Source organism: Panonychus citri, unplaced genomic scaffold (assembly GCF_014898815.1).
Source record: "Panonychus citri isolate SS breed McGregor unplaced genomic scaffold, ASM1489881v1 Contig00134, whole genome shotgun sequence".
NCBI classification, from domain to species: domain Eukaryota; kingdom Metazoa; phylum Arthropoda; class Arachnida; order Trombidiformes; family Tetranychidae; genus Panonychus; species Panonychus citri.
The window spans coordinates 1,713,893-1,728,870 of NW_026515539.1; the positions used below are offsets into that span (position 1 = coordinate 1,713,893).

The following is a 14,978-nucleotide window of genomic DNA, read 5'->3' on the forward strand; positions in this document are numbered from 1 at the left end:
CACTTTCGCTTGTGGAGTTCACAGTAATCATTTTATCAATTTTCCAATCACAAAATAAAGTTCACTTCGAACATTGAATATCACTTGGTGACCTGATCTCCGACCTTGACTTTAGTACTAAACAAAATCCAGTCACGATTCTGAGTAGTTCAACAATATACTGTATGTCTCTGAGATTTTCAGTTGATGAGTTGTCCGAAAAATAAATTAGTTTAATTTGTGCTGATGATCTTTATAAGCCTGACAAGAATGATCATTGGGAGTGTTTTTCTCACATTGTGGTGACAATCATGGATAATTAATAATTAAAAGGTGAACCGAAAATCGGAAATTGAGAAAGTGCCTCGGAAGAATCAGAGAAACTTTGTCACAATCATGAAATGTTTCGAGAAGAGTTAAAACCGAATTGTTTTCTTTGAACTGTTGTGGAGGTGGAAAAATATTCATTCACATTATTATTTACGTACAAAAAATATATTATCAGTTAATTACAGCCTTAGGCTGATTATATACAATAAGTTTAGAGCGAGATAGTTGAGAGTTAGTGTTTTAAGTATTGTGGTCAATGGGTTTGTTAATTGTGTTCCTGATGAAGTTTGTAGGCGACTGTTGGTTGATTCTGTTCGTCGATCTGTTTTCAGAGGTTCGAGTAAAGGCAAAGAACGAGATTCGAACTTGTTATCGCTTAATATTGATTCATGTCTATTGTCAACTCGGCGACTTAGCATCTTATCATCTCCATCTTGGCCAAATCTTGCTGAGCCTGAAATTCAGTAGAAAATGAATCAATAAAATTGTTCAATTTGCTTTTGTTTCGTCATTTTAATTGACGAAAACTGTTTGATTTTTGATTACCTTTCAATACCGATCCATTGTCCATCTCTAGAGAGTCAACTTTGAGAAAAGCGGTCATTTCAATCTCGAATATCCTATTTGGATCTTGGCTGTTGTTAATTATTGATCTTCGACGACGACCATATCCAAGCTGATTGTTTCCACAAATCACCTGAAATTATAAAATTAAAAGTTATTAAGAAAATACTTGTAAACTAAACCGATAGATGGACGTATTATCTATTAACTGTTATAAGATTCTGTAAATTGTTGTCACCGTAGTTATAATTTTTTGCTAATTAGTTAACTTACTCCTTGACACTCTTTAAGACAAACATTCACAGTTCCAACGAAAAGGACATAATTTGATTCAGGGAACTTGAATGCTCGAAATTTGGCAACGATCGAATCCCCACCATCACCGGATTCGAAGTTCGAGAAAATATAAGGATCAATTGAACATCTAAGTCAAAAGAAAATCATCAGAATCAACAATTAGTAAATTGTTAAAATTAGTGGATAATAACAGAGAAGTAAAATCATCGCAATTAGTTAAATTCATTACCCTTCTAATATGATGGTCTCTTCTTGTTTTCTCTGAGTGTTGTCGGTGACTTTGAGATATCTCGCCAATAGGCCGTAAACTGGAGCACTGGTATCGTCCAAATAGATGACCATTTCCAGGGGAGTTCCTGGGTGGACATTCAAGGGTATCAACGAACTTTCCATTCTGCCGAACTCCAATATTAAGATAAGGTATTGGTGCATGTTCGGTGATATTACCACTGTAATCAATCAATTCTCTGAAACAAAAAGTGCAAAAAAAGTAAAAGTTATTGACTTATTTTATATTTCAATCAAAACGGCTGATTGAGTTTCTAAGATTCAATCAAAATCAATTAAATAGATTTCACAGAAAATCAATTAACTTTCATTTTGGTAACTTAAATAATTATGATGGTTCAATTAACAATTTACTTACTCTACTGATTCTGTAAAATTTTCGGGTAATTCCCAATCGTTACCGGACTGTCGTCGAGCTCTAGGTAACCGGTAAGCCGAATCGCTACGAACAACACATTTTGGAATAATGACCTCCGCCGTTTTATCGGCTTTCTCGATTATAACTCGATTGTAAAATATACGAACATCCTGAACAAGTTAATAACAGAAACGAAAGTTGATTAATATAAACAAGACAATTAAGAAAACAATCAAGTTCTGATGAGCTCAATGTACCATCATGAGTGATGATATAATCATATATACATTTAATTGTAAACATTTCATCAACAATTAGACGAAACAATATTTTAGATCCGTCGAGAAAAAAAAAGTTAATCATACTCGACTTGGTTAATCAACAGTTAATTGTTGATTATTTTGAATTGTTTAGCAACTATCACGTTTTCTCATTCAACTCAATCAAAGAGAGGAAAAAAATGAAAGTAAATTGCATCGATAATTGTCAACAATTAAGATTAAATTACCTTTAGTTTATTTTGTATTCTAGTAGTTCCACAGGTATAAAAGTTATCATCCAATGGAAGCCGGAAAACAGTTTTATTGTTAACTAATTCGGGATGACAACCTGTAAATTGGATTAAGATGAGATGATTATAAGGAAAAATTATATAACATGAAAATGATGATGGATGAGAGGGAGAGAGAGAGAGAGAGAGAAATGGATATTGTATATGAGAGAAGAGAGGGAAAAAAAGTGCAAGCAATCAACTGATTGCGAAGAAAACAAAAAATTAACAAACGAATGATGATTAAGATGTAAGAGGAAATAGAATTGAGGAAAAAAGGAAGTTGCTACCCAATGTAATTCAGAATGTGATGTGATGATGAAAAAGAGAGTAATCTTGTCAAGTGAATTAAGAAATATGATTATTGCGTATGTTTAATTTTCTTGGTGAAAATAATCAATTGAAACTCGGATTGTGTGACCTGTGTATTGGTATATAATCAACATTTAATTGTCATCATGTAATCAACGATCTTCCTCAAGTAGCGTGCATCTCACTACGCAATTAGATTGGATAATCAGATATTGTCAATGTCATTAAGGTGAGATAACCTTGCGAAAAAGTCACTCTTTTGATAATTTCGCTGAAAATTGTGAACTTTTTTTTTCTTGTGGTCAAAAGGAAAATAAGATGATTAAGATAATTACGATGATGATTGTGATTGTGAATAGAAAACGTTGTCACCATGAAAACCGTTTCAACGGATTAACAAAATCTATTGTGTCAAAGTTGATGATTGGTGTTTTTGTTATTCACCTAAACCATCAATGAACATCCCCTGTTGATGTTCAATTCAGGGTATTGATGTGATGATAATTCAACTGACATTGGGTAACAATCAACTAATATAATCATTCAATTGAAACGGTCAAATAATAAACTGTTTCTATCTTCAGGTTTATCTAATCAAAAGCAAATCATTTGCATTGGTCATTTTTGGCTTCCTTCTTGATCCTCATCATTTTATCTTCATTAACCATCATTTAATTATCATCTTCATCTTTTTCATCAATTTCTCTTTGTTCACTTTCAATCTTTCAATCAGTTCTAAAAGGGAAAACCCTTTTCCATCATTTCCTCCTCCGCTTTTCATTTATCTTCGCAATCATTTTCTTTCATCTCTTATTGATATTCAAGTTTATTCAGTTATATCAACTTTTACCTTAATCTCATTGAGAATATCATGAAATTGGATATTAAATAAAAAAAGCAACTTCTTTGTAAACAGTTATTTTAACGTTATCATCATGACTTTATCTACATAAATCATCATGATACCTTCACCTTTTATCATGGAACAAGAGATTCCATTGAAAAGTTATCTTTCCTTTTCAATTCACTGATATTAATAGAAAATAATTCAGAATTTAAGATGAATATTACCCATTAGTTAGATAGTGAAAGCGTATAATTTTTATTTCATATCTGAAGATAGAAAAGTAATCAGATTCTTTTTTCATGATAATTTCGCTCTTTGACCCTTGAAATTCTTGAGGATTCATATTCCTCACTTCCTCTCTCTTTATATTAATATTTTCACCTTTCACTCACTGAACTTTTCATTGAATCAAAACTGTAAGAACTCCTCTGGTTGTCAGACCCTTTTCTTCATCCTCTGCCCTTTCGACCTTCTCTCATCTCTATTCTCACTCCTTTCCCATCGTTCACTTCCTTTTCCTGGCTACTTTTCATCACCATTTTCTCATCTTCTTCTCTCACCTTGCTCATCATTAAAACTTTCATTGTTGACTTTTTTCTGGGAGTTTCTTTATTCATTTCCTTTACTCAACTCATCTCACCTTTTCCTCAAACCATATCATTTAGTTAACTGAATCATAACCCTATTAATTGGCACAATGGTAACAATTTAGTAACTGTTCAATTCAATCACAAACACTCAACTTAATTTTCAATTTGTAAAAACAACAAAGTTGATATTAAATAAACAGAAAATTATCCAGAGCAACAATCAGTCAAGTCAAAGTGTTTATATTAATAATAACCTAAGATTGTGAAAACTATGCTAACGATATTTGTTAATTTCTGTTGAATTTAATGTTCGTTAGTTATAATTTTCTGTCAACTGTTACAAGTATTAATTATGAAAAAGTTAATTACATGAGAAGCATATTAATTACATAAGAGCGACGTTTATTATTGCCGGTAAAAGACAAATAATTTCTCGTAGAGGGCAAATAATGACCAAAAACAATACCGAAAATCATTAGTGAAAATGTTAATCATCAAGTTTTAGCTTCGTTCTAAAAGCACAATTAGTTATCATTATATTCTGACCTTTTTTTTGAAACGTTAATTAGACGAACGAATTAATTATATAAATAATACCAATAACGATCACAAATATCAAGTTTCTATTCATGTTATTCAGAATAATTTTCTTACCATAACTCAATTGTTCATTTCCTTTTTTTTTCAATCTGAACAAGAAAAAAAAAGTAAAAACGAAAAGTATTTTGAGTTACCCTGTAGCGATTTAATGAAAAGATATTATTATTTTTTTTACCTTTTCTACCTGAAATGATGATGATGATGAAGAGGGAGGAGGTCAAATGAAGATAATCACAATAACATGATGATAAAGATACACCAGTCAACAAATCAACAGAAATGTCAGTTTATTACATTTCCTGATAACAAATTTTACAATCAACAAACATGGTAAGTGGTTGATGCTAATTTATTAATCATGAAAAGAATGAAACTTTTTCAAAAGATTGAAAATAAATTGAACACAATTCAAATATTTATAAGATCAACACCCAAAGTGTATCATGAAAGGTCATCATTGGAAAGCAAATACAATATATATATATAAGAATCGCGAATCATTTTCATTACATTCATGTGTAAATGTTACTTTTACTTTCTTGTGACTGAATTAAAATGAAAACAAGATTCAAATCGTGATCAATTTTAAATCCTCTTAATCTTAATCATAGACTGTAAATCACAAACAGTAGATTATCTCGTATGATGATTGAAGATAAATGCTCTTTGTTATCATTCAACTTTTACTTTTCTAACTTGATGTCCACTCACATTTTCTTAACCTGAAAAGATAACTAATAACAAAGAAGAGATAATTATCCAACAAAAGGAGCTGACGTGATTCTTTGTCTTATTAATATACATTCAAAGAGCTTTTTATCATCTTCATCATCCTCATCATCATCATCATCATAATAATTATCATCTTTTTGTCTTTGTTTTTAATCACAATTTTCTTCCTGAAAAAAGCATGTAACTCAAAAGCCTCAAGATTCAGATGAAGGGGCTCAGAACGCTGAGCCTAATCAGAATCGGACGAAAAAGTAACATTCATCACAAAGGGTAAATTTAAATTGTTTCGTAAATGGTTTTGATTGCGTGTTTACAATTAACTTATTAACTCGTTGTTGCATCATCACAATTTACATAATCATTTAAATGATTAGCTCCCTTTCTCACTCCTACTTTTCGTTTTATATTTTTACTCTTTCAAAAGTTTTCACGTTAACTTTCAATTCTTAAAGTTTTCTTATTCTCTTTTTACCAACAATGGACATTAAGCTATTCAATTATTCAAAAATAATCTCTATCACCTTAATCCTTTTCACTAATCTCCCTGTATTGTAGCTGGTTAACAGTTGATAGTTGATGAGTTGGTCGTTTTTAATTCAATTCTATCTAATAAGCACAACAGAACAAATCGTCGGACGAATCAAAATAATAACGATTAATGAGAAAGTGATTTTTTGAGAACTTTTCTTTCTCCTTTTCTTTTTGTTCTTAACTTTTTCCCCTGATCGTTAATCTATTCAACATGTGAGTCTTTTTTTTACACATGAATTAATCTCTCTCTCAATCCATTTGTCATACTTGGTTGTATTCATTTTGTCACAATTGTTTAATGTTAATTTCTCATTGTTTACTTTTTGTCTTTAACGAGTTTTCAACTTGCATGCAAAAGAGGATTTTCTTGGTACAGAGAAAACTTTATTGACGAAATTTAATCTTTCCTTCATTTTTTCACCTAGGAAATTACCTTTCAATTGTTCATAATCATCATCATCATCATCATCTTCTTCTTCTTCTTCTTCTCCTGTTTCTTTTTCCTCCTCATCTTGTTAATCTATCTCCCTTTCTCCCTTTTACCTATGGTTGGTTCCACTCGCTCAATTCACTAAAATGCTAATGAACTCAAAGACTTTCCTCCTTCATCCAATGCACATCATCATCATCATCATCATCAATTTGCTTCTCAATCAAAAGACTGGTTTTATTTTTCTCCTCTGAAAATATCCTCATCATTTTCAAGAATTATCAACTCATCATCATAACGATAACATATCAACATGTTGGTTCCAATGGAGATAATCATTCACCATCATTTTCGTCACTTTGATACAAATTTTTTTTTCTTCTTCATCTTCCTCATGGATCATAAAACTCAATCTTGTTCAATATCAAAAGTGTTAGCGATTTTATCATTATCTCTCTCTCTCTCTTTAATTTACCTGACAAGGTGAATATAATATCATGATGAGTTGGAAAAAGACTCAAGGATTGAACGACTTGAAGACGATCATAAACTTTGCGAGTAAATCAAAAGTCTTAAATTGACTGTAAACTTGACAATTTAAATGTAGTTAATTTTGTCTGATGTTTGTTTTGTTGTATCATCAAAATGATCATCATGCTAATCACCATCACTTGCATTCAGATTCATCCTTCATTATATATCATTTCAAAGTGAATCTTATTAACACTTTTCCCATTACCCTTTTGTGTCATTATATGCAAATTATCAGCTAATTTAAACCAGAATAACAGTTCTAATCCATAGGCTAATTGAAGTGCATGGTCAATACACATGGAAAACAATGGAGTCTTTTTCCTGGTCGATTTAAAAGTTAAGAGAGGAGAAAAAAAGTTCTAATCGAAAGACCAGAAAAATATCATGACAATTATCAGAAACAGGAAGAGATGAAAAACTTTTCTACAGAATTGAACAATCTCACTAATCTGTTTTTTTTATGCTTCTGTTGTGTGTATGTTTCATTTTCTCAGTGATTATCATCACCTAACTATTACTTGTGTCACAATTACTCATGATCATTATCACCATCAAGTATCGTTCTTGAATTGAGAAATTCACAGGTAGTGTAGCAGAAAAAACTACCAACCAAAATTATCACCAGAAAAATACCTGAAATTATCAATAAGAAAATTCTTACAAGTAGATGAATTTTTTTCTTCTAAATTTCCTTGATAATGTTCACATTTTATATACACACAAATACATGATCACTTTTCCATCCTCATCCTTTTTTATTTTTCCCCTTAAATTGAACAAATTAGTAGCTTTTAGTGTTTCACTTTTCGTTCCCAAGCAATTCATCTAGTTCACAGAATTAATTAATTACCTGTAACAACAACAATCAAAAACAAAGGTAGACACAAAAGTAAGATTCATTTTTCACCTTACTGAATATTAGGTAAACAAGTTTAAAGTCATTTTCTGCTTCTCGGTTGACCTAAGACAAAAATCTCTGGGGAAAAAGTAACTTGCAACCTTTTTAAATGATAATCAGATAATCAACAGCAATTAACTAACAATTTAAAAGCCAGAGAAGTGTAGATAGGAAAGGAAAGGAGATATTCCTCTCTCTCTCTCTCGGTTAATCTCTTAGTATCAACTACTTACCTGGATAACCTTTAAGCTTGTCCAGGTAAATGACCACATTTGGACCTTCCTTGGTCACATCAACAGTTACCTCCATTAAGCTTTCCGAGCATTTTATTTGAACTAAATTGACGGAAGAAACAATTAACAATTAGTTTTCCATTATGGACATTATCATGTATTAGTGACCATTATATCTTCAAGTATGCAATTATCAATTATCAATATCAGTTTTGAGAAATCAATTTGTGAAAGTAAATAAAAAAAAAGAGAACTTAAACTTTTTTAAACAAATAACAACAATTAACTTAACCATTATTATTAAAAGATATAACCAATAATTACTTGTAAATGTATAATCATTTGCTTTGTATACAAATATATGATCATTTAAATTTGATTATTCTGCCTGTTAATTTAGTTAATTGAGTTATCATGTACTAAATAATATTGGTAAAACTTGATTCCATTGAAATAATTAGTATTATTTTAATCAATCAAGACAAGGAAACTTTTTCTTCATCTTTATCCATCCATAGATTGTTGAATGTTAAATTGTTATCAATTAGATATACAATAGTTATAACAATTTGAACCGTGTAAAAAACGTGAGCTAATCTGATAACCAATAATGATAATCTTAATCTCTGAATTTTGTTGATTGTTGAGGAGAAATGAGCAGAAATTAAGTAACCATTACAAGAGAGAAAAAAAAATATATGTTAAATTATGAATTCATTTTGATAATGATGATGATGGATTGATGATTAAACTATTATCAACTAGTCACATAATAGTAACGTTGTAACGTTGATATCGTTGTAACGTCAACGTCCGAGAGGTTAACCCTTTATGTTGTTGTATTAGCATTTTTGGTTGATGACAAAGCAAGTTAAGCGTTGATGAAGATGAAGATGGAGATGAAGATGTTGAAGGTTATGATAGACTGTTTTTTTTCAGTTAATCTCTTAATTCAGTGAATGTTTCCTTGATAAAAAAGGATCATTCAAGGTAAACCACTTGTTCATCACAGTGATCATGATGATTAACACTTTTTCACTTCGGAAAAAAATCTCAAATACTGTTTATCGTTTCACCTCCCACACTAAAAGTAACTGAACAACTGATTGTGTTGTTATCGGTGTTCAAATAACTGATGACACTTGACGGAATCTGGATCATGATCATGATGCAAAAAAGACAATGATTGATAAATTGTAATCCTCAAAGGTAACATGATAACCGTTGTACCAATGTGTCCACAGTTAAAGTTCAATTCAATCAACTGTGAATATCAAAATTTTTTTCCTCTCTCTCAGACTCATTCTGATTCTTAATCTTCAGGGCGATTGTTCAGAAAAGATTCCGTTGAAATAGCAGATTAATCTGATAACTGACCTTTTTTCACCATCGATAACGGGTTAACCATTTTTATGGGAAAATCATTTTTTTTTCTTATTCTTCTTAATCAATCAATCAATCAAATTGTTACACTCACAATGTGAACACACAAATAATTTGAATTACAATCAAGGATTAAAACTCGTACTGATTTCAACATTTATCTCAAAGCATTAACCTGTTTCCGATTATGATTATTTATAGTTACAGGCTGGTGATCAGCTAATTGTTACAATATTAATCTTGAACAATATGAGATTAGTTTTGTTGTTGGTTAACAATACGGTTAATTGTTGAAGATTGATGATTAGTATTACCGTTTAATTGATCAGAGGATTCTTGTTATTGTTCAGCTTGCTCTCAATGGCCATTGATATTGATTAGATTTGATTAAACAATAAGTTAATCAACGGTAAATTGAGACAACTATTTGATTGGTTTCTTGATTGTCCTCAACTTTATTTCTTTGTCATTCTTAATTGTGGCTCTTTCTTTGATTTTTTTTCCAGGCCATTGACTTAACTATTGTGTGGTTAAGCTTTTTTCTGAATACACTCAATCATTATCATCACCATCAATTTACTAAGGTTAAAAAAAAAGGTTAATGCGATTAATTGAGTTACAATCAGTGAGTTAAATGTTGAGTTAATTGTTGCGAATCGAATGAAAAAATTTAATATCAAGTTAAGAGTTTGTACAATGTTCAATGTGATTTTGTGTTCGATTTCGTATCGAACTCGATTAGTTGAGACTATTTTCTTTCTCGTCGAATATTTTTTCTCTTCCTCTACCTTCGTATTTTCGAGCCCACACTTACCCCTGACCCTCTTCACTTATATGTACTTAGAACTTTTTCTTTGCCCACTCTCATCGAATCATCAATAGTTGTGAAGGTTAATCTTCGATTCTCAAATAACCTTCAATTGTCATTTGAATTACTCGCCCACTCGCATCATAATGTTTCCTAATTTAAACATGATGATAATTCAATATTTTCTTTTCTTCCCTTTTTCCAATGTGAATACAATTAGGTATTGATGGAACAATGAAAATTTTGATTAGTAAGATTGATTGGTTATCGATTTCAAATCAGATCAATTTACATTAATTCCTGTTTGCAATAATAATTTCATGATAAAGATAACCAATCATCATCATCATCTTGATTTGGTCAATATAATTTTTATGGTTCTTTAATAGTTGTAAGATTTTAGGTTATGTTGAAGCAATTAAATTAGTCTTAGTTACAAGATTGTCTCATCTTACCAATAACTTGAATCAACTGCTATTCAATTACAATCAGCGATATCCTAAATCTCAATGAAACGGTAATTAGATTCTTGTTGATCATGAATACGATTAAAGTTTCAATTAGTTTAATCTTTTACAACCTTGTTACTTTGAGTCTTTAATGAGTCAATTCTGAAGATGGTTTGAAGACAACAATTAACTGATCAAGTTAAATTGGTAAAAAACAGTTGAAAACTTCATGTAGATAAAGTTAATCATCTTCCTACCTAAATTAAGATTAAATCATCACCATCATTCCAAATTATCTCAACACCCACTGGAATAATTAAACATGTCGTCTAATATTACTGTTAATTGTTTATTTTTTGTCCATAAACAATTAACTAATCATTTGATGAGTCAAAATATCCGATAGTCTTAAAACTATGTCAAGTTCAGAATCTTCTCAATGAACTTTTATTTTTCTTGTCTTCTACTGATTCGAATTGTTAGATTGCAAACTTGAAGATAAAAAGTTAATCGAAATTGATGATTGATTAATGATCATTGATTCCAATCGATTGAATTAATCAGATCAAATAATAGGGAGAAAAAAATTAATCCAAACTCACCTTCAGACTTTCCTGAGCTTTGATTAACGATCCTTGATGTTGATGCTTCAACATTTGTAATATAAATTGTGATTAAATTGATGATCAAATAGAAACACAATCGATTTGAATACATTGATTGGGTCAATGGGAACAATTAAAGGAATGATAATAATGGTAATTAATCCAGTTAAGTGATCAGGAAGAGAGAGAGAGAGAGAAGGAGATTAACAAGATTGACCAAAAAGCCAAAGTTCAGATCAACAATCAATATAAACAAAACAAAACAAAAGCAACAAAAAGCAACAAGTTGGTGACCAGCAAATGACCAAAACTTTTGTTGTTGTAAAACAAATGAGAAAGGTGAGAACAGTAATCAACTAATTGTAATCACATAGCCAAAGTTTGATACATTGTTGATCTCCAATTGAACTGACCAGTGGATATAAACTACAGTATCAAAAGTAAGAACCTTTAACTCAGGTAGTCAAGTTACAAGTGAATGAAAATAATAACAAAAAAGTTTCATGAAAAGAAAACAAGTTTGTTAACAATCAACAGAAAAAGTTACCAACCTTTTTTGCTTATATTCTGCTGCCACCTACATTGGACTCAGATCAACCCCCGCTCGATGATTAAGCCCAATCGGTTGATTAACTGTTAATTTCTATGATCCTTGACATGATTGTTTCCCTTGGTTGACTTGGGTGAAAAGGACAGAGGTGAAGGTGCCAAGGGATAAGTGAAAGTAATACATTCGGAGTAATATTGTTTCGTTATTAATGGTTAGCATAATCATCTAAATGGTTGCTTTGATTTTAATCGCTGATTATCATGGTTCAGGTGATGATCATTGTTGGTGTTACCAGAAACTTTTCCAATGATGGGTGCTCATTGCGAAGCTGCCATTCGCTTCCGTTCATCAATTTCTTTAAATGTTACACCCTTTACACACCCAAATCTACATTACAATCTAACTAAAAGTTTTCTTTTTCCTTTAGAACTTTTTTATTTTCTCTTCTATCAATAAATTACCGTTTCTCTTTTTCTTCTTGCCATTCATTAGATTATAAGGAAGATATTACCGGTTCCTTGGTCATGGAGCTTTAACCATTTAATTAAATTCACAAGATTTATCGATATATTAAAAAGAGAAAAGATAATCTTGTCTTTGTCTATTTGCAAAAAAAAAAGTTCTAATGATTTTTTTTTCTTTCCATTTTAGAAAGATTGATCTGATTAGATTCTGTTGATGATTCCAATTCAGTTCTCAATGAAACCAGAATGGAAATAAACTATTAAAGGAAAAGTTTTCTCTCTGATTTATACAAACTTATCCTTCATCTTTAAATTCACTATTTACTTGTTGGTCAATTGGAAACAATTAACTCTTTGTCACTTTTAATTGTTCTGTTGATGTTTCATTCAATAGATAACAATAGATTCGATAGTTGATTCAGTCATTCGGATAATTCTGATGATTAAGATTTATTCCTTTTTCGTTCTGTTTTGTTTGCGATGCCAAGAGATGAGAAACTCTTCGAGGACGATCTAATCCTTTAGTTCATATTGAAACTCGTACTTTTCGGTAAAATTATCGAGCTCGTGTGAATATCAAAGAAAAAATAAAAAGACTCAGGATCAAGTTCGTCACATCTCTTGTTTTATTTACCGAAAATTCCGGAACATTTCATGCTGAGCTTCTTTGGTTCAAAGTGAAATCTCCCAAAATAACAGAGTCGCCTACTTGAGACCGCACCTTTTGTCACGGAGCGGGTCATTCGAAAAGGTTCAATTCTTGAGCAATTTGACTTAGTATCGAAAGAAATTGACATAGAATCATTTTGGACCAAAGTTATGAATGGGATTAATTATTTAATTAATAGATAATAATTAATTTATTAATGGAAATTATGGGAAATTTACAATGAGAAAATAGTAACTTTCTGATTTTATCCCTATTCATGTAAAAGGGAGACAAACAAGAAGTGAGAAAAAGAGGAATCGAGATACTATTTGAGTGAGCCAAAATGACAATATTGTCAAGAATTATTTGGGTGTAAGCATGAGTTTTTTTGTCAAACTGAAGATTGTAGTTGGCATTTGCTTTCGGCCTTCCAATCCCTCGTCTCCATAGGCAATATCGTGATTCACCAGTGTGAGTATATCAAGTACTGATAATGTTCTGGAAAATTCCGTCATTTTTTCGGCCAATTTAATCAAAAAACAAGGTTCTTCTTCATCTTCAAGAGATTTATGCCCAAGCCAAGTTGAATAAGCTACCAAAAATGGAACATTATTGGAATTTTGAATGGCCTTTTAACTATCGCGGAGTCAGGCTCATCTTGCTCATTTTCTTCCGAATCATGTTTTGTGCTAAAGGCCAATGTAATTTCAAAGCCTGGATCAGTTTTCTTTCCCCGACAAGCCTAACGAATATAAATAAGCAAAAAGTTACATGATAACAAGAAAATAAAAAAGCTTTCGTACAAAAGATTTTCGTACATAAAAAACAAAAAATCAACAGTTTACTCACATCGATGATGAAAATTTTAGGGTTTTGTGCCAATGAGGGACATGCCTCTACGTTGAAAAGTTCGGACAAAATACCTGCTTCATATTTTTTATCTTTTACCAAATAAAGTTGCCTCAGTTCCATAGGTATTGATAATACTTACTAAACAATCGGCATTTGAAAGTTCCTCTTCCGATACTTTTCGAAAACGAGAATAAAAAGAAAAACGTTTTATGTTTAGTGAGAGTCATGGTGTTTCTCAATTGTCAAGAAATTGAAACAATTGAAAAGTATACAGACTTACAAGCCCTAAGAATTGAATTGATCTCTTCTTTCTTGAGATCTTTATGGATAATTACCTCGAATCCTAAGCCATTGAAACATTCGCGCAATTCATCAGCTTCAATTTCAGCAAATTTAAGTCTTTTTTGCCATCGAAATTCTCATGAGAGAAAATGACACATTTTCCTCGGTGCGTGCGATCCATCAAATAGCTCAGATTTGGATCAGCTGTTGGGGGGTTGCGATGATAACTAATTCACAAAAAATAAAGAATTCATAAATTTGATCAATCATAACAATTTAGAAACAACTTTCACATTTATTATCTGAGTGAAAAGGGACTAACGAATTTTCTTGGTTTGTACATATTTCAAATGTCCAGTTTCTCACTGTTGATGGAAAAAGACGAATCTTAATAATTGATTAATTAATTATTTTTCCATTCCATTGCCATAATTCCCATCTAATCATTTGAGACTGACAAGGGAACTTCATGAAGTGTCAAATCGATAATGACCAGAAAACATGTTTTTTGGAAACGGCGTGAGAAATTATGCGGGCCATTTTTGTTCTGGCCTGCCACAACCCGATAGTTGCCGAGAAAACTGGCCTGAAAGATCGGAAGCCGTGGACATTAATTGTGTGGAATGGCAATGTTTGTTTGAAATGTGCAAAAATTATCGACCTATCTGTTATTGAAATAGACGATATTTCAATCTCTGATGTAGACGAGGGAATTGCTACGATAGAGGCTCTCGAAGTTAAAATAAAACAGTGTTGGCGCAATATGTTAAAATATTATATATGTATAGGAAAAAACTTAACGCAGATGAAGAATCTATCTACCAATGTCGATGATATGCTGAAATCTCTTGGAGATCATGGGC

The 14,978-nt window shown here is 31.2% G+C and overlaps 1 protein-coding gene across 1 annotated transcript; it reads right to left on the reverse strand.

Annotated features, from left to right (window-relative positions):
- Window positions 1–452: 452 nt before the first annotated feature.
- On the reverse strand, window positions 453–11,790 carry LOC128391309 (uncharacterized). Its single transcript, XM_053351167.1, is given in 9 exon segments — window positions 453–763; window positions 856–1,006; window positions 1,147–1,297; window positions 1,400–1,543; window positions 1,545–1,637; window positions 1,817–1,986; window positions 2,325–2,425; window positions 8,074–8,175; window positions 11,316–11,790. Coding segments are annotated over 9 exon segments (1,302 nt in total). The 5' UTR covers window positions 11,431–11,790; the 3' UTR covers window positions 453–488.
- Between the last annotated feature and the right edge of the window lie 3,188 nt (window positions 11,791–14,978).